General features: G+C 35.8%; 1 protein-coding gene across 3 annotated transcripts in view; it reads left to right on the top strand.

The window, feature by feature from the left end:
- The window catches only part of LRRK2 (leucine rich repeat kinase 2), a 151,873-nt gene that overhangs the window by 97,667 nt on the left and 27,197 nt on the right, over positions 1 to 27,009 (top strand). For all 3 annotated transcript variants that reach the window (XR_004059522.1, XM_010366111.2, XM_030938579.1), the window contains exons 33-41: positions 142 to 230; positions 4,894 to 5,081; positions 5,946 to 6,100; positions 6,925 to 7,071; positions 7,223 to 7,414; positions 8,065 to 8,211; positions 13,035 to 13,135; positions 19,493 to 19,683; positions 24,673 to 24,833. Coding sequence is in view for 2 of the 3 variants with exons in the window: in XM_010366111.2 (XP_010364413.2) it covers positions 142 to 230; positions 4,894 to 5,081; positions 5,946 to 6,100; positions 6,925 to 7,071; positions 7,223 to 7,414; positions 8,065 to 8,211; positions 13,035 to 13,135; positions 19,493 to 19,683; positions 24,673 to 24,833 (1,371 nt within the window). In the remaining variant the exon portion in view is untranslated. The remainder of the gene's footprint in view (positions 1 to 141; positions 231 to 4,893; positions 5,082 to 5,945; positions 6,101 to 6,924; positions 7,072 to 7,222; positions 7,415 to 8,064; positions 8,212 to 13,034; positions 13,136 to 19,492; positions 19,684 to 24,672; positions 24,834 to 27,009) is intronic.

Here is a 27,009-nt window from a genome sequence, read left to right as displayed (position 1 = left end):
GCTTCTAGTCCCAGCTCTGCCACTAGGTATGCTGAAATTTCTTTACCTGTAAAATGAGGAAGTTGGACTAGATTCTTTCTAAAGCCCCTTGATATTTGTTCTACATTCCATGTTTCACTGTTTGATGAATTTTTACTACAGGAGTCCTTCTTCATTTTCAAGACCCAGCACTGCAGTTAAGTGACTTGTATTTTGTGGAACCCAAGTGGCTTTGTAAAATCATGGCACAGGTTGGTGTCTTTTATTTTTGTGGCACGGGGTTATGGTCAAAGCATAGAACAGATGGCGCCCAGAGCATTGAGCATTTCAGAGTTTGGGTTTAGTTAAGGCAGAAACTTTTGTGAATTTAGAAGACTGTGGAACATTTCACATAGAAGACTACTTGAAGAGCTTCATGGAAGAAGGAAAGATGTCTTGAGTTCACTTCCATGACTTGGTTTTCAAGCCACATACAGATGTTTGTATCACTCTGTCCCATGCTGCTTTACTAGATCCTGATGAGGTCATTGGTTTGGTTACTGAATTAGTCAATTGAACGAAGGCTTTATGGAAATCCTTGGGGTAAACACATAGAAGAAAATTGGGTTGCTGAGCCTGTGAAACCTCTGTCTAGATAACATGGAGGGGAGTTTTGACTGAAGTGAAATGATCTGAACTTTAAATGCTTACAATTTTGAAAACTTTGGATGGCGTTGGTTATAGCTGCTTTTTTCTTATATTTCACATGGAAAATGGTTTTTTCTCCGAATGATAATCCATTACCAGTGAGTTTAATTAGTTACAATAAACCATCTCTGTAGCTTTGACATAAAAGACCATTTGAGCAAAGCATACTACCTCAGGGCTTTTCAACGCCAGCATGATGACATTTTGGGCCAGATAATTCTTTGTTGCACATTGTTGCATGTTGGCAGCATTTTTGGACTTTATATTCTAGATGTAAGTAATATCCTCTAGCTGTGACAAGCAAAAATGTATCCAAACATTGCTAAATATTGCTTGGAGAATGTGAAAATGACCATAGTTGAGAAACATTAAGCTTCTGATTTGTTGATGAGTAAAATTTATAGTTTTGCATGTGGCTGCCCGAGTCCCTAAAATTGTTATATATTTTTATATTAGAAATATCTCTTCCAATTAAACCATAAAGGTAATTAAATTCACTCAGACAGTCTTGAATAATTGTTCCTAAATTCCATCTAAGGAAAAAAAGGAAGCTATTGTGAAGAGAGAACTCAGTCGAGGCTAAATCCAGTACCATGAACTCGAGAGCATATTGAAACATTGCAGTCAGTGATTGTTTGCAGTGTGCTAGTTACTGCTATTTTGGTAGGTATTTTTAAATTAGACTTTCAACCTTCTGCACATATGTCATGGATCGTGTGATTTTACTCAATTATTAAACGATAATGGAGACAGTAATGTGACCCAGAGCACTTACTCGAGCATCACCTTGACCGATGCTTCAGTCTCTTGTAATTAATTATTAGTTCTGTGAAATTTCTTAATGCATTAAGCTTTTGTTTACTTATTTTTTAAATAAGGAAAATAACAGTTGTCTTCTATATTGCCTCCCTAGTTCAGTGTAAGTGAGGGGTAAATGTTAGCCAATGTTATACTGGATCTATTTGGCAATTTAAAGAATGTTAATTAGGAAATTTTTAAAAATTCAGAACTGTAAAGAGGTACTCACGTAGTTTTGGAAAGTGTGTCATTTATGGGCACAAATAAAAAAGATGTGTAGGTAGCTGCATCCTGTACAGCAAAGGAAGTTTTAAATACATCCAGCAATTTTGTTGTCCTAGTTGGCGCATGGTAGCTATCAGGAGGTAACTCAACTCCGTTTAGTCAAGGAAACGCCATAGTTGCTCCCTAAAGTGATGTGTTTCCATGTCACTATGGAACACTTGAAATCGCACACATGTGAACATTAGGGTGGGCATATCTTGTACAGTAGAATAAGGAAGAAGTTTGCATCAGAATCCCCCTTTTAAGCAGATTTTCACTGTGACTGCAATAAAATTCCTAAAGATTTTGTGGAGTAATTAAGTTGAAAATCCATGAAAGTTCTTCTCATTAGCATAGTTATAAATATGATAACTTAAGTAAAAATTAAGTTAATTTGAGCCACTCAAAGTTACTTTGAAAGACAGATTTAAAATGTCAATAAAATGATAATTTAAATTTCTTATTAACCTAAAAAAGAAGTACTATCATTTTTATTTATGCCAATAAATTGAAATATAATGTCATTTTCTCACTAAGGTTTAAAGGAAATGAAAGCTCTTAAATAATCAAGTGAAACCAAGAGCAACTTGTCTGACAGCTATTAGCAAAAATAAATAAGAGTATTCACCTTCATGAATCAAGGCAAGGGCATGAATAATTTCATGGTGCAGAAGCTCTAATGAGCCCACCCACTCTATGTGCCCCGAGCTGTAAGGTCACTAAACTTATTTTTAAAAGGTACCATTAAGGCAGGGAGAAGCTTACAAGACTCATTTAACTGTATGATAAAAGAGATATGAAAGAGACCTATTGAATTCATCAGGTGGAACATTAAAAAGCTTATATGGCAATTTAACCTTGATAAAAATATATGGGAGAAATACAAAGGAATTTGGAAAATTCTCTGTCCTTGAATAAGGCATCAGTTAGCTATTCAGGTTGTGAGGTTGAAGGAATGTTAGGAGCTCTTTTAAAGATGATGAAGTCAAGATAATGTTGCAGATTTTATTCTTACGTAACAAACCCCCTCAAAACTTGGAGGCTTAAAATGTGAACAATTTATCATTTCTCATTCTTCTGTGGCTTGACTGGGCTCAGCTGCATGGTTCTGCTCCACACGGTATTGGCAAGGGTCATTCACTTGGCTTCATTCATTAAATTGAGCTGGAAAGTGCAAGAAAGGTACGTGCACGTTTTTGGAGTACTGGTGCTTCTCCATGTGGCCTATCATATGGCTAGGTTGGGCTTCCTCGTGGCGTGGTGATTACGGAGTAATTGGACATCTTTCATGGTGGCTGGTTACCAAGAGAAATGAAGCAGAATTTTTCTGTCCTCTTAAAGGCTAAGCCGAGGACTGGCAAAAATATTAATTCTGCTACATTCTAGTAACCAGAGTAACCACAAACCTACCTCAGAATAAAGGGGAAGGGAAATAGACTCCATATGGATAGCACCTGTGTATAGGGATAGAAATGATGTGTCCATCTTTGGAAACTTCTGCTGTAAATAGTGGTAGCATGCTATAGATCCACTAGGAAAATCAAGCACAAACTCTTTAAAAAATAAATGTATCTTAGTAAAATAAATTAGAAAAACTAGAAAATAATGGCTAACACCCATGAGGTTAATATGTGCTTTTCAAAGATTATCTCATGTAATTCTCACAGCAACCCTTCCAAATGATATTTTATTAACCCCTGTGATACAGATGAAGAAACTGATTGACAGAGAGGTTGAATAATTTACCCAATGGTACACATTCAGGAAGAGGTAGAGTTAGAATTTCAAACCAAGTCGTTTGACTCCAGGGCCTATGAGTTACGTTCATAGGGCTAATATTCAAATGAGAGAAAAGAAGTAATAAATAAACATATAATATGTTGAGTGGGTGCTACGAAGAAAATATGAAGTGTAGTTGGAGATGAGTTGTCAAAAAAAGGTCTTAGCACTTAAAAAACACTAAAAGAGCAAACAATTCTCTTTACCACCTGAATTGTAACAGCAATCTGGAATTGCTATAAAGTACACAACATGGGAGAAGTCTTAAACAACAGTTTTTATTATTTATAGGCCCATTGCACAGTGTCATTAAATACCAATATGTACAATCAATCATGCATTCATTGATTCAATAAATACTGTGCAAACAAAATAGAAATATAGAGATGGGTAAGACAAGTCCTTGGGCCTAAGGACTTTATAACCTGGTATTTCACTCAACTACATTATAGCATAAATAATGTTTGCTTCTGTTTAAGTATTCCTTGAACATTATAGATCTACCAAAGAAAATTAAATACAAACCTCTTTTTAAAGTGAATTTGTAAAGCAAAATAAATTGGAATGTATAGATAAATATGCTAAAATTTGTCATATGTACTTTGCGTGCTTTGCATGTGTTATTTCATTCTCAGGGCAATCTAAGACGATCACTTTTACTATCTCATTTTACAGAGAAGAAAGCTGTGCATTAAAGAAATCAAATACCTTTCCCAGGGTGACACAGCTAGTAGCAGAGCCTGGATTTGAATCTGGGTTCTGAGTTTTAACTGCCATGACAATGATCAAAGCTCAAAGTGTGATCTCTGTGTTAGAATCATCAGGGTTGCTCGCTAAAAAAGCCGATTCTCAAACCTCATCCCAGACCTACTGACCCAGACACTGCAAGTAGAATCCATCAAAATGCAGTAGTTACTTTGAGAATCATGAAACTCTACTACACCGTCTGTCTTCCTATTCATGGAAACCCTCTCCTAGTATATAAATGTGAAGTAATATTTCTGTTTCAAACCTGTATTGATAATTGTCTGGAAGATCATTTTCCTGGGAATATATTATTGATGAGACTGCAAAACAGAGGTGAAGTATTGGATTTATCTTTTCACTGAAGCTAGGGAAATATTGATGTTCATTGGTTCCAGAGAAGTTCAATGATTTCCGATCTGAGTTAACTCCCTTAATTTAACAATTTTTTTTTTTTTTTTTTTTTTTTTTGAGAGTGAATGCCCCTCTGGGCTTCTAGGCCACATAGTTGCTAGAGAAATTAGGTACTTTGTTGCACTTGAAAACATTAAAATCTTTCTGAGCAAAGAGACCTAAAATGCTTTAAATTTGCAACATTTCAGAAAACAAATTCTAGTGATTATTTATGACTCAATCTTTCAGATTTTGACAGTGAAAGTGGAAGGTTGTCCAAAACACCCTAAGGGAATTATTTCACGTAGAGATGTGGAAAAATTTCTTTCGAAGAAAAGGAGATTTCCAAAGAACTACATGTCACAGTATTTTAAGCTCCTAGAAAAATTCCAGATTGCTTTGCCAATAGGAGAAGAATATTTGCTGGTTCCAAGCAGGTAAAGAAAACCTTAAAAAATAATTGCTACATGGAAATTCACTATCCTTTTAATTGTCAAAGTAACTGTAGTCTATAATAGATGTATTAAATAAATAAATAAATATATTTTGCTTCCAGTGTAAACTTTCTGCTGACATACTTATTTTGGAATGAAACATTGCATCTGACACTTTAAAGATATAGTAAAACTTATTTTATATATATAGTTACTAGTTGGCTTATCACTGTTTAAATTATTTAAGAAAGGTAAATAGTGGAGAGAAATGTGTGTGTATGTGTGGGTGTGTGCATCCCTGTTTGTGTATGTGTGTGTTCTTAAACAACACTGAGAGAGTTTATTAAGCAAGTTCTGAGAAGATAGTGAGTTTTCAACAGAATTTTAAAAGCATTTATGGCATCACAGTGGATGCCTAAGTTTTAGCTTATACTATGGCTGTCCTACTCCTTTATAAGCAAGTGGGAAATGTTATAAAGTAATATGATGTTGAAATGTGCAAATTACATTGATTGATGGATGCAGCCAATTGTAAAAATAAATATACACCTTTTTTCTAGGACATGTATTTTTCAGGATTTATATAAAATTATATTTGTCTATGCATAACTAATTATAATAATTTATGTATTAGTGCAGCAGGGATTACCAAAAATATTTCATGCATCTACATCTGAGCATGCATTTGAATTGATTAATGACCTCTGAATTTTTGGTGCAGGAAAAACACGTAGTGAAACAATGTTACAAAAAGGCCACAGTTGCTTGGAATGGTTACCTTCATTGATTTTAAGCAGTAAAATCATTTGCTCAACATTTTTGGGTATTCTGTGAGGCTGTATAACCATAGTGTCCTTTTTCCTTTAGTTTGTCTGACCACAGGCCTGTGATAGAGCTTCCCCATTGTGAGAACTCTGAAATTATCATCCGACTATATGAAATGCCTTATTTCCCAATGGGATTTTGGTCGAGGTTAATCAATCGATTACTTGAGATTTCACCTTACATGCTTTCAGGGAGAGGTAAGTATTTAATGAAGACTTAATATTTAGAGAAATTAGGGAAATGGCATATGAAAAGTAATATGCCATTTTCTCAGAGTTTACTTGTTTGGAAGGCAGCTGAAGAATTAGAAAATACGCTCATAAAACCTTGGAGTAGGCAATGTAAAGATACACAAGCACATATAACCTCATCCAATTTGTCAGGAAGAAAATTCCTTAGGTGCTCACTCAGCTCTTGGCCATGATTACATTGTAGGGACTGTGATTATCTCTTTTCTGTTGCACAGCCACTAAGCCATTTACAAAAAAAAGAGCAAATCCGGTGTTTATAATCCTAACTCTTTCCTCTAAAATAAATAGAGACATTTTGGTACTCCAAAGGGAAAATACCATTTTGGGGATTAAAATTAACTTTACACAGGTGTTACAGGTTTCCAAAATAAACCTTACTTTGATTGGAATTAATCAACATATAGGTAGTTACATTGCATTAAAAAGTTCAGAAAGTTTTGGGTTTAGCACAATCAATTTCTTTTTGAAAATTATGAGGACTGATTTATGATTCTCTTTCTTCATCGGTTAAGCCTATTAAACTGCTTAACAGCATCAACCTGAAATGGGTCTTAATCTACAGGGGATTTAACTCGTTTTATTGTAAAGTTATGGATAAAATATTTAATAGATATGGATGAGGACTCATACCATTAACAACCCAATACTTTCTTTCAAAATGAATAGATCTGTATTACGATCACTTGTGGTGTATGCAGTAGATTTTTTCCCTTTAATTTAGGAAGTAGTTAATAAACAGCTCCATTTGGATCCACTTAAATTTCTTTTAGAACGAGCACTTCGCCCAAACAGAATGTATTGGCGACAAGGCATCTACTTAAATTGGTCTCCTGAAGCTTATTGTCTGGTAGGATCTGAAGTCTTAGACAATCACCCAGAGAGTTTCTTAAAAATTACAGTTCCTTCTTGTAGAAAAGGTAAGGAAATCAATTTAAATGCTTCAATTGTAACACTAAAGAAATCTAAACTTAAAAAAATATATGTATATAAACAAAAAACTTTTATCTTAAAGCTTTGTGACAGTATGAGGTTTAGACAAGACGTTGAGCTCTGTTTTCAATCATGTAGGCTGTATTCTTTTGGGCCAAGTTGTGGACCACATTGATTCTCTCATGGAGGAATGGTTTCCTGGGTTGCTGGAGATTGATATTTGTGGTGAAGGAGAAACTCTGTTGAAGAAATGGGCATTATATAGTTTTAATGATGGTGAGGAGCATCAAAAAATCTTACTTGATGACTTGATGAAGAAAGCAGAGGAAGGTATGTTTGAAACAACTTGCAAATGCGTTTAAGTGATCCTTCAATACTTACAAAATGACTTTTATTAAATGTACATATTCTTATTCATAAGGGATGAGTTGAAAAATAGTATATTCAGTTATAGGGACTGTTCAGAAAACTGGATTATATTTATTATCAATAAAATCTTGTATCCTAGATTCAGAAAATGTTGATTTGAGGGTTTGAATGCTGGCTCATTGAGCAACATATCCTCATCTGTGAAATAGGAATACCAACCACATCTATCTCATAGAATTGTTATAAAGATTCAAATGGACAATACACGGATGCAATTGACCAACAAGTCTGCCATATAATAACAGCTTCAGCTTCATGAATGTGGCAAAAGCAGAGAGTAGATAACTTTCTAGTCAGATGTCTGGTAGTCTGCAGCAGTTCAGAATTCTACAAGTGAACGTAGGAATAAAATTTTGAAATTCCAAGTAGATAGATAATTAAGTGAATCTTTAAAATGTTCTCAAATTTTCTAGAGAAATATAGGATTGGTTAGAAAGGGAGGGGTTAGAAATTATAGAAAATATTCCATTATTTTTTCATATCAAAACCACAGATTTATGTATCTCCTTAAATGTTGTTTTTATTTAAAAAAATGTTTTATTACTTTTCAGGAGATCTCTTAGTAAATCCAGATCAACCAAGGCTCACCATTCCAATATCTCAGATTGCCCCTGACTTGATTTTGGCTGACCTGCCTAGAAATATTATGTTGAATAATGATGAGCTGGAATTTGAACAAACTCCAGAGTTTCTCCTAGGTAATTTCTTTTTGTTAATTTGAGAATAAAAATTAGGATGTATTTTTCTCCTTATAATTTAGAAAATAGATCTCATAATTATATTGTCATAGATGTTTACTGTCTTTGTATATTTGTTATAATGTTTTTTATTTGGAATGATATATTTTAAAGGAATATCATGTTACAGATCTGGAATTTGCTTTGCACATAATCATGTAGACTAGGATCAAGATGAGGATGAGATTATTGTGAAAGCACAAATATTGATGAAACGTATCTTTGTATTTGCCTTAATTGCCAGGGATATGGGAGGCAAATAAGAAAGTTTTCAGGTGAGTTAAGTGAAGCAGCCATATTTTGTATTTAAAATGACAGAATAGGTAAAGGAAGCACACCTCAGTGTAGTCATAGCAGGGGTTTTATGACTGAGTGTGACAATGCTGAATTCTCATAGAAATATTCATAAAAAGCCTTGAAATTAAAAAGTCAGAAGTGTCACATGGTGATATACTCAAATTCTTTTTTTTTTTTTGGTATGCTGAACAATTTACATTTGTTGGTTCCATGAATTCAATCTGTTATTTTCAATAGAGTATGATGGAAAACATTGAATTCATGTAGCATGTTTAGGTGTTCATTGAGAAAAGGTGAAGTATGGTAACCATGTTCCAATATTCTCGTTTGTATCTTGACTTCCTGGACCTGTCCTATCATTGTACATGGATTTTTAGGCCTAAAAGATGTTTTTAAAAAATGCTCATACACTTCAGAAGATGAAAAATGTATGCATTATAACTACTTTGGGAAAGAAGCAGTCAACATAAGATATGTTACTGTATGTTATTCCGTAGATTACATGTGTGGCTTCTCATGTCTCTCAGAATAAAAGCTAATGTCTTTACAAGGCCTGTGATGCCATGATCTATCTGACTCCTCGGTTATTGTTTGTTTGTTTGTTTTTTTTAATATATTTTATAAAAATTTATTTTTTTAATTGACAAGTAAAAATTGTATATATTTATGGTATACAACATGATGTTTTGATATATGTATATGTTGTGGAATGGAGAAGTTTAGCTATTTAACATATACATTATCTCAAATACATATTTTTGTGGTGAGAAGTTTTAAAATCTACTCTAATAGCAATTTACAAGTATACAGTATGTTATTATTAACAGTAGGCTGACGTACTCAAGTTTTAAACATTCCAGAGAGTCATTGAGACAACTAAGAAATGCATTAGACTGATTTAATGTAAAACATTTAAAGACAAGTTTGACCTTACTTTGTTTAGTTTTTGTTGTTGTTGTGTGTATAAATTTAATTTTAATCAAATTACCCCAGAGATAATGCCTAAAATCTGTCAGTCAGGACATAATATTCTTAGCAAAAAATTGTCCAAAATTTGGGACATGATGTTTAAAGCTAAATAAACACCTTTATACCTTTCATATTGGCATTCATTGGGAAGTTTAGGATGAATTTAAATGCTTTGGAACTGAGGAAGTTAATGTATTAGTAATAGAGGATTAACACAAAATGCTAAATTGTCAATGCTGAATCCTACTACATTTTAATGAACTCCAAACTTCAAGGTATACAGGAAAGTACCAGACATAGTGCATCCTTCCTCTGAAGAAATCCCAAACTGTCAGACGCAGATCCCTAAAATATTTCTTTTTCCTGCATTAAAATGTGTTTCAGATGAATGGACACGTTTTGAGTAGTGTATGTGGAAACATCATTTACAAAGTCTGTTTAGTTGACCGGGTGTAGTAGCTCACTCCTGTAGTCCCAGCACTTTGGGAGACCAAGGCGGGTGGATCATGAAGTCAGGAGTTCAAGACCAACCTGACCAAGATGGTGAAACCTTGTCTCTACTAAAAATACAAAAAAAATTAGGCGGGTGTGGTGGCAGGTGCCTGTACTCTCAGCTACTCTGGAGGCTGAGGCAGAGAATTGCTTGAACCTGGGAGGTGAAGGTTGCAGTGAGCCGAGATTGTTCCACTGCACTCCAGCCTAGGTGACAGAGTGAGACTCTATCTCAAAAAACAAAAACAAAACAGAAACAAATAAACAAGTCTGTTTAGTTACACAGATAAGAAAATGTTTGTGATTACTCTCCCTTCTCTAGACCTATGTCCCATAAATCCATAAATCCCATGTTCATTTACAGAAAGCAGTCTAGATAGGAGTTTCTCAGTCTTTGAGCTGTTGCCATTTTGGCTGGGATGACTGTTACCGAGGTGAGGTGCATCGTAGGATGTTTGGCAGCATCTCTGGCCTCTACCCACTAGATGTCAGTAGTATCTCCCCTTCTTCCCTCAGGTGTGACAATCAAAATGTCTCCGGATGTTGCCAAAGATAAGGGGTGGGGTTGAGTACCCGTGATTTAACAAATTAGGTGCATCCTTCTAAAAACATTTTACAGGTAGAGACTCCAGCATCTTTATATTACGGTAATCTGGAGAAGGTCATGCCTCTCTCCATTTTCCCTCTTCCCATTTTTATTGTAGGGCAGCAGTACATTCAGGCTTTTTGAAAACTCTCTTTTTCCCAGATAGCAGTAACTATTATGCAGTGACTAATACGACCCACCTTAATAGATATGAATAGACTTGTTTTGTGAATATATTTTAAAATATAAATGTATGGGATTTTGTTCATGCATCTAGGAAGCTACAAGGTACATTTCCTCTTTGTGGAGCTATTTATTTTTCTGGAGAGCCAAGACAGGTACTTCCACTTCCGTGGTGTGATTTGAGGGATTAGGAAAATTTCCTTGCCTTCAGTTTTCCTTCCAACCTGGATATCACAAATGCACAATAGTAGTCCTTAACTTTATTTTTGTTCTCAGTCACCTGAAAGACATGACAATCCATACTCCATATTAATGCAGCAGTGATTCTCAAATAGAGAAGGGCTTTAAAAATTAGAAATCCCTACTCCATCTTGAAATTTTGATGTATCTCCCTAGAGTATGTTGCTTCTCTATGCTCCATTACAATTTCTCTTTATTGTTGATAGCTGTCCAGATTGAGGCGAAACAGAGCAAGATGCATCTATTGTATGTTTCCATCTCTCCGACCCGTTCTCTCCCTTTCCCCTCTACTTGCTTTCTTTCTCTTTTCCCTCTTCTGTTTACCCGATTCTATTTCTGATTCCAATATATAACAGTTTCCCCTGAAACTCTCTCAATACCAACAATCCTAACTAATGGTTTTAAAAAGTCAAATATTTATTAAGTACTGGAGGGATAGAATGAGAGAATACCAAGACTGATAAGATGCAAATAATACTTTTAACATATTTACAATCTAGTAGAAATACAAGACATGCTCAAATGAGTTAATTATTTTAATATACTCTGTCTCTGAGCATAAAATATAATTATATATGCTCATTATAGATGTATAAAAAATAAACAAATAGGTAGAAGCTTTCCATAGATGTGTAATTTCACCACTTGGAAATTACAGGTTGTTATATTTTCTTATAGACTGTTTTGCGTGTATTCACTTATATCCATCAAGTGACTACATTTCAAGGCACTATATGAGAACCATAAATATTGTATAAACAGGATTTGCTGAATGTCGTTGGAGAGTAACAGTCCATGGGGCTGATTGTGGTCAGTTTCTGAGGCAGGCCTCTATTTCTTGGTATGTATTGGTCCCTATAGGCTTGATAAACTCCCTGGAGGTGGTGATGATGGAGTAGCAGAGCTCATCAAGGGTATGGAGGCTTGAAGGTACAAAGCATGCTCAGGAAATTTTGGCTATTCCGGTTTGTCTAGAGCACTTGTTCTCAACCTTACCTGCTCGTTACTAATTCTACTAAATATAGAATTAAAAGAAGAAAAAATCTGATGACTATTTTCTCTTGGGACTAATTAGATTCAAAATCTTTGAACCTAGACATTAGTGTTTTAAAAAGTTCCTCAGATGTATTGTTCAGCCAGGACTGGGGCAGGGAAAGCTACTGAACTCGAGCCTTGAGAATGAGAAGAACAAGAAGAGAACTTTAAAAGGATTTAGGGGCCACAATATGACTGTGGAGCTGAATTTAGATTTAGTTTCATAGGCAACATGGAATAATTTGTGTTTGAGCAGGAGAGTGACACAATCAAAGTAGAATGATAGGAAAATTAATTTTGCAAGAGAGAGAGAATGAGTTGGAAGTAAGGAACTCAGGAGGCCTCTTGGGACTCAGCAGAAGGCTCTGAGGCCACCAAATGGGTGTGGTGATAGTGGAAATGGAGAGGAAGGGAATGTGAATGAGGCTACACAGTGAACTGCCAGTGTTAGCCGTGGGGTTAGACCAGAGCAAGAGTTAAAATGATTTGTCAATTTTAACTCTAGAAAGACCTCAAAAAGAGCTTTTGTCTTGTTATCATTAGCTATATGGAAGGTAGAATAAAAACTGGTTAGGAGAAAAGATAATAAATATGGCTTTTGATAGGCTGTGATTGAGTTGGAAGGGCATACCAGTGAAATATCCAACACAAAGTTAGAAGTGTAGAAGAGCACTTAGGAGGTGGCTATAAGTGAAAATGTGAAAATTATCTATGTTAGAGGGATAGATGAAGTCACAGAAGTGGATGACATAATTGAGCAGGTTGTATGTAGAGGAAAGATGAGAAGGTTGAGGACAAAATCTTTAGATGTATCTTTCTTGGAGTAGAAGGAAGAGGAAATGTTAAAGGAGATTTGATTCAATGAAACAAGTAGATCCGATTTCTATTCAAATATACAACAGATATAATTAAAACAGATATAATTTATTTAGTTTTTTTTTTGCTTGGACAAATTAAGTGCTTTGTATTTTCTTTTCAACAGGTGATGGCAGTTTTGGATCAGTTTATCGAGCAGCCTATGAAGGAGAAGAAGTGGCTGTGAAGATTTTTAATAAACACACATCACTTAGGCTGTTAAGACAAGTAAGAAATTCAGTAATATAATTATATTAAATTACACATTATTAATCTGCTGGAACTCTTATTTTGTGTACAGTTGTGAAAATGCAAAATAATGACCACATTTCTACTTGAGTTTAATTATGCAATTCTAGTTTGTCTTTTCTTTGCAGAATAGAAAGTTTTGTGTTATTTCTCCTGTTGAGAAACAAAGCACTATATTCTGAGAATCCTTACAATTGTGATACATAGTATGTTGTAAAAACTTTTGTAAGACTCACTTACCCTCCTCTTTTTACTTTAGAACCTTACTGAACCAAATGTGCTCCATGGATAAGTAGCCAGGCATTATCCGGGAGATTGTTAGAAATGTAGAAACTTGGGACTTTTCAGCGCCATGTTTTTGTCCCCGGTGCTCCACAGTAGTCAGACTCCTAGCTGCCTCCACTTGCTTCCAGACCTTGAAGCCTAGCAAGCTCCTGACTTCACCTTCTGTTTTCTTCAGAGTGTTTATCTTTTACATTTCTGGTCCAGGGAGAGAATAATTTTTATTTTTATTGAACATGACTTCTGTGTGTTCAGAGTGAAAGAAGAAGTTTAATGCATGACCTCACATTGCTAATTTGATTGAAGGTGAGAAATCTTAAACCAAAACTCTCACTGGTAAGCTTGCACCTTTCTTTTCTGGATTTATCCACTTCAGTAAGAACCACTATTGATTACTTGCTACAAAGATGGAAAAGTCAGCACGCTTATCCTATTTCCTACTTCCTGTCCCTGCCCACTTCCTAAAATTTAAAATTGGTTAAATTAGTTTTCCTCATATATAACAATTATAACTTGGAATGATTTACAAAACTTTGGATTTTTTAGTACACCAACTCTAGACAGCATGTGGACTCCTTGCTATGTGAGATGAGGAAAATTACTGCCATTCTTTCTTCTCTTCCCATCACCTTCTCATGTCCCCTAATTTATTCTATTATTTTTATGTAGTGAAAGTTTATAACGTTTATATTCTGTTCTGTGCTTACAATTAAATTGTTCACATTTTGTCTATAGTTTGGTTCTGAGGACAAAACCAATAAATGCCATTTATATATATTTTTTATTTGTACAGAACCAAAATATTTCTACTTTTAGACAAAAAAATGCAACGTTCTGTCACTAACTTCTTTTCCTAATAGAATAGTAACATTCCAAATAACAAAGTCAAACGGATCCTTTATTGTTATGTATTTATCATCAATCTATAAAAATAAGGGCATATTTTAATTCAGGCCACATTTTTACCCTGATTTTAAAAAAAATTGTTTTTAGAGACGCAGTCTCACTAGGTTGACCAGGCTGGTCTGGAACTCCTGGCCTCAAGTGATCCTCCCACCTTAACCTTCTAAGTACCAGTGGTGATTTATTTTATGTAGCTTTTTGAGGTTTTCTGATTATATATATATATTTTTTAAAAAAACATACTTCAGGAAAAGATATATATTTTCATCATGCCTTCAGGTGTTTCTAAGTTCTTAATCAGACAGTTTGTATAATAGAATCTACTTTCTTCTTGAAGACATTCATCATTCAGCACATGACTTACTGCTCTAAACAGGAGAGATGGATTTCTAGGCTGCTTGCGCAGTGATTAATCTATGAGTTAGTTTCCTTGCCCTCTTTGATTATTCTCAATGTTTCTTGGATTCCATGCCTTCTCTTGGTTGAATTGTCCTTAGTTTTTGTTGAAGAATATCTTTGAGTAATTTTTTTAAGAAAAGGTGTTTGTAAAGTAAATGTTTGCAGTCCTTACATGTTAAAAATATCTTAATTTTGCCCTCCCATGTGGTGGATATGTTATCACACTTTATATTTTAGGAATCTAGTTTTGAAATAATTTTTCTTCAAAATTTGAAGAAAATTCCGATGATTTTTAATGCCCACTGTTGCTAATGAGAAGTCTGCAGTCAGTCATGTTTGCTCCTATCTAAGCTACCTTTAATTTCATTTTAAAAACTGAAAATTTGATCTTTTGAATTTCATTTGTTTTCAGTGTTCTGAACCTTCACAAGTATATGTTTGTGTGTAGGTTGTTTTTCATTCCATCTAATTCATTATTTTGTGAAAAATTGTCTTCTGTGTATTATCTTCTATTATTTATTATTTCCTCCCTAACTTTTATTAATCATTTTTATTGACAGCTACTATGTACCAGGTTAGGTGATAGGATATATAATATACATATAGTAGTAAGCTAAACCCAGTCAAGCCTCTCCTTCTCTGGAGCCTATATCTAGTTACTTATGATTCATTATTGCTTGCCATTGCTCCAAGAGTATATATTAGATGACAAGCCTTCTGGGTCTATCTCATCCATGTTTGAGTTCCCTCTTCAAGTTTTATCTATAATTTGTGTTACTTACTTGACTATCTCTTGCAGGTTTCTAGTTTGTTTTTCAGAATTGCCTCATCTATTATTTAGTTTTCTGCTGAATTTTGTTTTGATAATCATATTTTTCACTTCCAGCAATTCTTTCCATCGCCTCTCCTTGTTCTTTTGTAGCCATATTTTTGGGTGAAATATCCTCAAGTGTTTCTGTTCACATCAACTGGAATTTAATTTTTTGTATTACTTGCATTATTGCTGTTTTCTCTGAGGTCATTTGCTCTATGGGTTCACCTTGATCTTTCTCTTTAATATTGTTGGTTTTCCAAATTGAGTAGTTTTGGATGACTTCATATCTGTGAAGTGAGTACTGTATTGACTATTAAAGATAACTAGAATGGGCATTCTTCACATTTATGTAGGTTTGCTTGTTCAAGTTACCACTTTCTGAACAAGAAGGTAGACCATAGACTTTAAGGGCTGTGTACTGCTTAGGGATGCTCTGTTTTTAGGTTATGTGGGCAGGGATCACCAGGACTGCTGAGACCATACCTACCAAAGGAAGGCAGGCTAACGATAGTTGATGAGCTAAAAAAAAAAAAAAAAGGAAACAAAAAAAACTCATAATGTTTTAATAAAGTTTATGAATTTGTATTGGGCCACATTCAAATGCATCCTGGGCCACATGTGGCCTGTGGGCCACGAGTTGGACAAGCTTGTTCTAGATACTTCAGACTCTGTTCTACATCTCTTCATAGATCAATAACTTGCTGCAATGAGCTTATCAGATAAATTATCTTCTTTTCATCCATAAAAAAAGTCATGGGAGGTACTCACTATAGGATTGGTTTATTCCAGTGACTCTGGCCAATTTTCTTTAAAATTCCTTTAACCTTGTTATATTGGTTTAATTTCTTCAGAATGACTTTTCCCATTGTGGTAAACTGGCTTCACAATTACTTATTCCAAGTACAGAAGAAAAGAGGGCACCTCTTTTGAGGACTTGCATTTCAAAGGAATCAAATGGCCTACATAATAACCCATTAAATAAATAAATGTCTCTCAGCCCCAGTTGAGTCACCTGTGCTTTTCTCAACAAGCACTGTGTTCAGGGCAATGCTCTGTGCTAATTGGCTTTAGGTCTCTGTTACCGAACTGATCACTGTGGCCCTGAGGGTGCTGTTACTTAGAATATTCTCACCTTTTCTGAGAGGCTGATGTTGGGGTCAGTTCTGCCTGAACTAAAGTCCATGGGCTGCATGGGTAAAGGTTTGAGTACCTCAGCAAATATCATGGTACTCTTACGAGGAAAGGAAGGGGAATATACACTGTTAGTTAACAGTGGTTACTCCTGTATTCTCTCTCGTTTAGATACTACTGGGGATTTATTTCCTTTTCTGAGTCTTTATTGACATTAGGAATGAGAGATAGAAACAGGGTGAGAGAGGAAGTAAAATTCAATGCTAATTTTTCCATCTTATACCAGAACTCAACTGTATTTCTGGAATCTATATATCCTTACTTTTCCTTTGATTTATTACAAAAAAATTCTTAGTGGCTACACTAAAAATTTTGTAACCTTTAAAAAATACATAGTTACACTACTTCAGTTACTCTGAGTAATAGAAAATTTCATGTGTGTACAAAATATCCTGGGGGCATTTTAATTAGTAGTAACTACAGTCACACTGTAGTTCTAGAAGCAAATTAAACATTTTGCATATAGAAGCTTATCTGTGAAACAAATCTGGGACAATCTCTTTTAATGTGTAGGTAATTTGTTATATAAATTGATTTTTTAGCCTTGTTTGTTAGTTGTCAGCATGCATTTCAAATTTTACACAATGTATTTGGGGAACTCTGATGGAAGTCAGTACATTAAAAATGTCTACAGGGCCAATTAGTGTATAGGCAGGGAGGCAAATTAAGGGAATGGTGGAAGAAATTGGAAAAAAAAAAAAAAAAAAACCAATGTGCATAATGTGCTTCTTCTCTTAAAAAAAAAAAAAAAAAGACAACATAAAGAAATAAAAATGACATTTGATGGTCATTCTGCCAGTAGTCATGGGGCAGATCTATGTTATACTGTACTATTATGCTCTTTTTTCTTTGCAATCAGTGAGTTGCTTTTCCAGGATAGAAAATTTGGATTAGGCCTCTGTCTGTGCCTATGAAAATAAGTAGAGCTAACTTAACTTGTTCTCATCAGTTTTAACCAACTGAGCTAATCAGACATGGGCATTAAAAAAAGATTTTATCTACTAAGCAAATATGATCACAGTCTGAAACTTTGTTCTTGGAAAATCCCCTCTCAGGGTGTTCAGCCTTTCTTCTTCAGCTTGCAGAATTCTCCACGTTTCAGTTTCCTGATAAATCGGTGGGTGCTGCTACTCCACATCTTTGAAGCTGGTTGTTAAGAAGCAGCACTTCTACAGCGATCACAGTTTAAAGCATGAATCAATTTAACATCACATAAGCTATAAATTTCAACGGAGTTACAGTTTCAGAGTAAAGTGCAATATACAGTATAAAGTGAATCTGGAATTCAAGCCCAACAATGTCATAAAAGAGGCTGTGAAGTCTCACATGATGTGGGCCACAGAGAGGATTGTTGCCATTCAGATCTTAGCTCAAATACTACCACATCCTCGGAGTGGCCCACCACGGGCCACCCTTACGAAGCCAATCCCTCTGTTCAAGCCAAAATGATATCTCAGACTTTTTTTTGAATTGCAGAGAGATTGTTGCAGCCAGGGATTGCATTAGTAAGGGTGGCCCATGGTGGGCCACTCCGAAGATGTAGTAATATTTGAGCTAAGATCTGAATGCCAAGAAGACTTCAGCCATGTGAAGGGTGGAAGGATTTCTAGGGAGAGGGGTCAGCACAGGCAAAGACCCTCTGATGGGAAGAAGCTGGGCACAGCTTGGGATTGAATGAATGCCAGTGTGGCTGAAGGGTGGTGAATGAAGGGGGGGGGAAGGAGAAGGTCTGGGAGGCCTGGGCATGATCAGATCAGGCGGTGAGGCCATGGAAGTAGATGGGATTTTCATCTAAGAAAAATGAGAAGTCTTCAGAGAGTTTTCAGGAGGGGATGATATATATTTCTTTGAAGTTGAGCGTTATCCACAGTAAACTTTTGTAGTCATTAAACCAGAGATTATAGGCAGATTTTCCCTCATATGCCAGTTGCAGCTGATTAGTAGTGGCTATAGAGAATCCTGGGCTGAGAAGGATTCTGTGGCTAACCAGAATTCAGCAGACGAGTTTGCCATGGCCCATTAGTATGACTGTACTGTGTGCACTGTTTCTGCATTAAATGTCTGACAAAAGCAGAGCCAAAGGAAAAATAGAACTTAACAATTTAATTCTGACAATACAGTTGACCCTTGAAAAACATAAAGGTCGGGGTGCTGACCCCTTGTGCAGTCAAAAATTTGCATATAACTTTTGACCTCCCCAAAAAACTGAACCACTGATAGCCCTCTGTTGACTGGAAGCTTTGCTGATAACACAAACACTTGATTAACATATGTTTTGGATGTTATCTGTATTATATACTCCATTCTTACCATAAAGCAAGCTAGAGTAAAGAATATTTTATTTAAAAAATCATAAGGAAGAGAAATATATTTACTCTTCATTAAGTAGAAGTGGATCATTATAAAGGTCTTCATCCTCATCATCTTCACATTGAGTGGGCTGAGGAGGGGGAGATAGAGGAAAGGTGGGTCTTGGTGTCTCAAGAGTGGCAGAGGTGGAAGAAAATTTATATATATGTGGACTCAGGCACTTCAAACCTATGTTGTCCAAGGGTCAACTGTAGTTTCAAAACCAGCTTTTTATTACTGAAAATATGTAAAAAAAACTCAGGGAAGAAATGGAAAGTTTGCTCTGATCCAGTCATCCAGAGAAATCCATAGTCACCCTGTTGATGCACTTTAAAGAAGGAGATACGTGGGTAAGGCCTGATGGTGAATTACTCTTATATGATTTTGGACTTTTGCAGGAGCTGGTGGTGCTTTGCCACCTCCACCACCCCAGTTTGATATCTTTGCTGGCAGCTGGTATTCGTCCCCGGATGTTGGTGATGGAGTTAGCCTCCAAGGGTTCCTTGGATCGCCTGCTTCAGCAGGACAAAGCCAGCCTCACTAGAACCCTACAACACAGGATTGCACTCCATGTGGCTGATGGTTTGAGGTAAGTAGGTCGTGTTGTTTAACATTCAGTGCATGAAAAGTGTGACCCCAGACTTACTCTCAGGTTCCGAGAACACTTCCCAGGAACACCGTGCCCCAGTAACAATTTACAAACAATTTGGATGAAAACTACCATTTCCCTGATCAAATTTGGTAATTTCAGAAAATAAGAGTATGAAAACCATGTAGAACCTCATAGCAAGTAGTAATAGACTTTGAACCCACAAGTTCGGCTGTGGAACCCATAATTTTAACCCTGTACTGATCTGCCTTCTGTACAAATGTATAAGTTAGGCTTCACAGTATCAAATTGAGGGTCAATTACATGATTCCAGTGAGGAAAGATGAGTCCATACTTCTCAAGGGGACTAGAGTGATTCACGTTGGATTCTTCGGTATGACCATCTCACATGTCTCAGAGGCACACCTATCCATGCAGCCAGAGCAAGCTTTGGAGAGGGAGCACACTGGAGTGGAAAGGCTGTTGTCTTTGAAGACAAAAGGCCTGGGATTAATCACTATTCCACACACTTAGTAACTGTGATTTTATATCTCTGATTCCTATTTTTTAAATAGTCTGTGAACCATGACTTATATTTAATGCATAAAATTGTGATGACCTCTGCAATAATGGAAGACATTCCAGATGAAACTCTTGATGTCCTCTCTGCCATTGCTCCCCAACCCCAGTCACCTCTTTACACCTGAGAGTCACCTTTCATTCTTTTCTTTCTCTCTCATCTCATAGCTAATCCTTTAGCAAATCTTTCAGCTCTGCCACCAAAATATATCTTAATGCTTCTAACAATTTCTCTCACTAACATCTGAGCCAGTATAATCTCTCATTGCCTTTCAGTCCCCTGCTTCAATCTCTGTCTCATGGTACATCCCATTCTTCACACAGCTACTGGGGTGATTTTTCTAACATGAAAGTTGGATCAGGCCTTGTTTCTGTTATCAACCCTCCCCTGCCTTATTTCTTGGGCAGGGTGCTCAGCCACTCCTATCCCTGAGGTTCCTTGCAGATACCAGAGGCTTTATATTGGCTATTGATTTCACTCAGGAATGTCTGACTCCCAGATGTGCTCTCTACTTATTATAAAGGATTATATGAATCCTTTCATTGAGGACTCTCAGCACAGAGGATGTCCCCGACGACCCTTTGTCTCTCCAGCCTCTATAGGAGTATTGCTGCCTAGGATTTTTTATGTTTTCATTTTTTAAAAAATTTATTTATTGTCTGTCTTGCCATCAGAATCTAAGTACCATTAAAGGAGGGACTTTTCATCCTGTTCACCATTGTATCTCTAGCTCCTAAAATAGTAAGCCTTCAGAATTCTTGTGTTGACAGTAGGGGAAGAGGGAGAAACGAGGAAAGAAGGAAAACAGTGCCTGGTGCATAGTAGCCAAGCAGCGTATGCAACTTTCCTTCTCTTCTGAAATGCTATGAATATGCCTTTTAGGTAGTATCCAGAAATGTCCCTTCCTGAAAGGGTCCAGAAACTACTGAAAACTGTCCAGGTTATGAAATGAAACAGGGGGCAGGGATTTGCATTTGAGTTGATATTTCTACTTTTGAACACCAGGGGGAACCTTGGGTTAAATTAATGTAGGTAAAGTGCAGCTTAGTCTCCTGTATTTTAACACTGTTCGAAACACCTTATCTCTAAAATGACTTATTCTAGTTCTGTGAAACCTTACTTTAAACAACAAATCCAGCAGTTTCTGATGAAGTAAATGAAATGTCAGCATATTAAAATAATTTGCCTAATTTGTTCTTAGCTTAATGCCAGGAAAGCTTTCTGGATTTTGTATCACAAAAGGCTAGTAGATTTCAGTATCTATCAATCTTCTACCAGCACTAAGTAATTTTTAAAACTCAGCATTAAGGTTTATTTTCCCAAGTATGTTTTAGCACAGAAAAGAAAATCATGCTCCTTTGGAGTCCCTTGAACGCTGGAGCTGTTTAGAGTGACATATAAGAACTTTCTTCACGTTACATGCTCTCCCTCCATCTTGCTTTTACCTGTTAGCTTACCTCTCCAGTTCAATCCACTTCCTTTGAACTCTTTATCATAATTCTATAAAACTTATGAAAATATAATCACCTGCATTTTCTATATGTTTCTGTGTTTCAATATCTTCAAAATGGAATGTACTGCCTTGGTACATCACCCACTATAAATCTATTATTTCTGCTATATCCCACACTTGCCAGGCCAGGATACTTGTTGTCCCATCCAGGCCAAACACCTTTCCCCAAAAGCAACTATGCATTTGTCCACCAGGTCCTTGACTCTATTTTGCATGATCATTTTAGTCAATTCATTTACTTTTATGCCGCTTACTGCTGCCTTAGTTCAGCATGTCCAGGGAATTATCAGAATTTCTTTTCTAAAATAAAAATCAATTTATGCTTGCAATTCGGTGGCAGTTCTCAATTATCTGCAAAGTGCATCCAAACTCTTGGCATAGCATCAAAGCTCTTTCTGTATGCCTCTTGCTTCCCTTTGCAGCCCCTGCCATCCTACTGCCCACACTGCATTCTAGCCATGCTGGCAGTCTTGAATTTTCAGTTATGCTCATGTCTCTCCATCATTGTATTTGTTATTCTTCTCTTTCCACCAAGTTGTCTGCCTAGAGAGCTCATTTTCCTTAAGAATTTCCTCAAATGTCATCTCTACTGTGAAGCTCAAATGTGTCATGAAGTGTTAGCTTCTCTAACTTGTGTTTCTTGCACACGCTCTGTGCAAGACATTGTCTTAGGTGCTAAAGAGGGAAAGCTAGATATTATATTGTTCTTGAGGTTGAAAGCTTACAGTCTAGTGGGAGACTCAACTTTGCTGTCTTTACCTCAATGTTTTTCTCCCTCTGTGCTTCCCTAGCATGTGGTGGTTACATATTTCTGGAACCTTGTTTGAACACCTGTTTGAGAACTGTTTGAGCACAATCCTTCTGGATTGTGACACCCTCAAGAGAGCAGATATACAAAGATGGCTTTGTATACTAAATGACTGGCCCTCATAGATACCTAGTACATATTTGTCAAATGAATGAATGCATTCTATTTTTGGAATAATTCTATTCAGAATGAGATAAAGTTTACTTTAAGCTATGAAGAAAAGTTTCTTAGCAACTCTTAAAATAATCACAATCAAAGAATGACTGTTTAACTTAATATAAACCAGTTTGTTTTAATAAAATATTTGACAATAATGAGTCACGGTTACACAATGTATAAATTATGGCTAAATTATTGTCAGGAAGGAAAGATCCCTACTTATTATTTCAAAAGCTATTTTGCTAGTCTATTAAAAGCTATTAAAACTGCACTTCTTAAGATTAAATTCTATAATTGAACATTTTAACTAACCAAGATATTATCTCTTTCCCACTGACATTATTTCAAATTAAGCTTAACTATTCCTTTTTAGCCTTTGGAAAGTATTCTGAGTCTGTGTTCTATAAATATACTTAGAGAGGCATGTCTTATAAAGGATTTGGATACTGTTCAGTGATGTATGACTTGGCTTTAGTTTTTTTATTCTTAATCTCTCAGCTTTTCTCTTCAGCATGGCAAGAGTACCTAATGGCCTTTCAGTAAGCCCTTAGTAAATTTTTCTTTCAAGCCCATTACTTACTGTGAAGGTCAACTTCATTAGTGTATTTATCTTATTTTTTTCAGCCCAAAATAGGTATATTGAAATGAATGGGCCTAATGTCAAATGTCCCAACTACATCCTGGAAGAGAGAGAATCTTCTGCTGTATTAGCTGATGCAATTAAATAATATGTACTCTCCAGGCCATCATACAATTCAAAGTTCAGGGTATCATTGCCGCTCTCTTCTAATCCTTCCAAAAGTGATTGGTATTAGGTAATGGAGTAACTATTAATTGATATAATGTGAGCCAAAACTAATAGTCACGAATAAGCAAAGAATTTAAATTTAACTCCATTAAGTCTTGTGAAAAATTATTTTCAACCTAGGTTGTCACATAGCTGTGACATCACATGAAATGCTGTAGTCAATTTGACATCATGGGGCAGAGAAGACAGAGTTGGAAATCAGAATTTTATAGACATATAATGTGATAATAGCATTAGTAGCTGAGACATGGTAAGCTCACTGACCATGTTTCCAGAATGGATAAGACCTGGTTGAGACGAAAACTTTATGTTATTTTTTTATATTAACTAGCTTTTACTCTTTGCCTGAAATGTTCAACTCTAGTTGCTCATGATTGCATGGGTTAGTCTCCAAAAGGATGGAATTTAATGTTACCCATCATCTTTTCCAAGACAATGTTTTATTCATTCTAACTCAGCCCAAAATACTCTTTTTTAACCTTAATATCTAACATGATTAGGTTTATGGTAAATTATATACTCAAACAGAAGAAGAGACTAATAGCAAGCAAAAGTCTTATGTTTCATTTGTTTTCATCCAAAAAGTAGAAAATATTTTCCAAACATTGGGAAACATTTTAGTCAGAAAAATAAATATCAATGGTAAATAGAAGAGGAAAAATTTTAAATCTGAGCCAAACCTCTATATGGTTTTAAGAAAATCAAAACTATTAAATAAATGGCAAGTACAACAAAATCCCGTCAATTCTTATTTAACTTATTTGAAATAGCTAAAATATTCACATGATCATTGAGGGAATTCAGAATTGCCTTTAAGTAATTGTTCATATATACTAAAGAAAAGTCTCCAAAAATTGGGTCTTTGCCTGAGATAGATTTGTCTTAAAATTGAAATCATTCGCTTATCAGATTTGACCCTTTTTTAAAGCATAACTTTACTTTGTAATATTAGACTTGTATGTTTTGGTTTTCTTCTATAATACCACTTAACTTTAAGGTTCAAAGTGAGCACAGAATTTTTGATGCTTGGCATAATGGACATGTATATTTAAGGAAATTAGGAGAGAAATTATTATAATGTAATCACATTTGAATAAGATTTCCTGTGCATTTTCTGGCAGATACCTCCACTCAGCCATGATTATATACCGAGACTTGAAGCCCCACAATGTGCTGCTTTTCACACTGTATCCCAATGCTGCCATCATTGCAAAGATTGCTGACTATGGCATTGCTCAGTACTGCTGTAGAATGGGGATAAAAACGTCAGAGGGTACACCAGGTAGGTGATCAGGTTTGTCTCATAATTCTGTCTTCAGGATGGCTAACCACTGACCTCAGATATGAGTTCAGAAGAGTCAAAAGGAAACCAGGGTCTATCACATTGGGAACAGAGGTTTACTGTGTGAAAAATTGCAAACATTACATTGTGATTTTTATCATTGTATTTTATAGGAAAAAAGACAATTGATGTAATTTTTCAGGGCAAAAACTGAATAAAAAAGAAGAGGAAGTTTGATATCAAGTTATATTTTTGTAAGTTAGATTTTTAGATTCTTTAGATACTCTAGAGGTTGTAAGAAGTAACAGCAAAAACTTCAGTCTAGGTACTGTTGACACTTGTGAGGCAAATCAAATTCAGGTCCACAAATTATTTTTCATAACTCTGAAAACCCCAAGTTTTTTTTTTTTTTTAATAACTAATTTGGTGTCAAAACCTAAGCAAACTGACTTGATGCTTATTACAGTCTTTATTTCTCATGCCCAGTGTGAATATGCATACATTTTGCTGCAGAAATATATGCATGTTTGAGTACAGGGGGCCAGCCCTGACCCTTCAAAGGGTTTCTGTGCACATCACTATCTACCCCAGGAATATTCCCTCCCTTTCTCAGTTCCCACTCCACTTCTTCTACTCAAATTCATCAGAATATCAAGCTCAGATTCCTAAAAAGCAGTTATGGGGCCAGTGATCTGTACAGACATGTTGTCTCAGACATCAGTTTGAGCAGGAAATACAACATTTAGGGTTTGGCATTTGTTTGGAGGGGTGGATCACTCTATCTTTAGGGAAACTTTATATAGTTAGTTATTTGTAAGTAATATTACAGGTGGCTGTACATCATCTTGATGATTGCAACTCAATTAAATCACCATGCCTGACACAGAAGAAAATATGCTAGAGGATATCTCACTAGGGAAAAGGTTCTAGTTCAATTCCTGCCCACTCGACTTTTGTATTTAGATAAACAAATGGCTCCAGATTCCAATGCCTGGTTTTATTTTTGCTCCAAATACATATATACTCTTTTGTTTTGCATAGGTACATTTTAGAAGTAGACTGTGTATTCTCATAAACACTTCAAAGTGTATGTTCTGGCTTAGAGTGTCTCTGTGTAGTTCAATGAAATTAATTATCATTTTTTTCAGTACCGTGCTGTGTGTCAGGCCCAGTGCCAGGTATATTAGAGACAAGATCTCTTATCCTCATGCCAGGGCTGAAAGTTAGCTATTATTTTCTCATTTGCCAAATGAGAAAACTGAGGCTCAGGGAGATTATATAACTTGCAGAATATCACTCAGTAATTGGCCGAGATAAGAATTCAGTCTGAATGAGAACCAGATCCAGAGATATTTGGCTTTAAATTCTATAGTCTCTCCTAAACCATATGTGACTCTAACATGAAGAAGCTTATTTAATTTTCCCTATTAAAAAAGTCAAACCAAAACAACAGAGCCATGAATAGCAACTATTGTCAATGAGAGGTTTGGAAAAACAATCTTAAAGGATGAAATTCCATAGACCTCATATATTCTCACCTGAAAAAAGTGGGCACAGGACAGCGATTTTCTTTTGGAAGATCTGCTCATTTTTGTCATAGGACATGAAGGTGGACGGGACCACTCAGTTTCTTCTTTCTGCATCTCCCAACCCAGTCTTTCTGTTCATGGGGTGAAAATCTGTTGTTGAAGCCTTGTCTACTTAATTGGACAGTGGAACTCTCGGGTCCCTATGGGCTGTGCTCTTGTACTTGAGCTCGGCTTCTCCGCTCTGTGGTCTGGGTCAGCTAGCAGCCCACTCAGTTCACCTTGGTTTAGACTCATGGCCTTTCATTTTCAGTATCTGACTTCTGGTTTTGCTCAATACCTGTCTAAAATGTAATACTCATGTGATTCTTCATACTAAGCCACACAATTGCTCCTGATCCCTTTTAATCTCCAATATTGAATAGTGGTAACATAAATATGGAGACAGATCATGACAGAAACCCAGGGCCTAATCTTTTGTGCCCACTCTTCTCACAGGCTTCTTAATACTTTGGAAGCTTTTTTTTTTTTTCTGGCTGTAACCTAGATTTTCCCTTTATCATTACTCTGTTATTGTTAGAGCACTTCTAATTATCTTAGCCCTAAACTCTGCCTCCAATTTTAAATAACAATAATTCTTACTCCTGCTA

Source organism: Rhinopithecus roxellana, chromosome 10 (assembly GCF_007565055.1).
Source record: "Rhinopithecus roxellana isolate Shanxi Qingling chromosome 10, ASM756505v1, whole genome shotgun sequence".
NCBI lineage: Eukaryota > Metazoa > Chordata > Mammalia > Primates > Cercopithecidae > Rhinopithecus > Rhinopithecus roxellana.
Note: the sequence above shows the minus strand (reverse complement) of the source record. Positions and strands in the feature narration are given on the sequence as shown.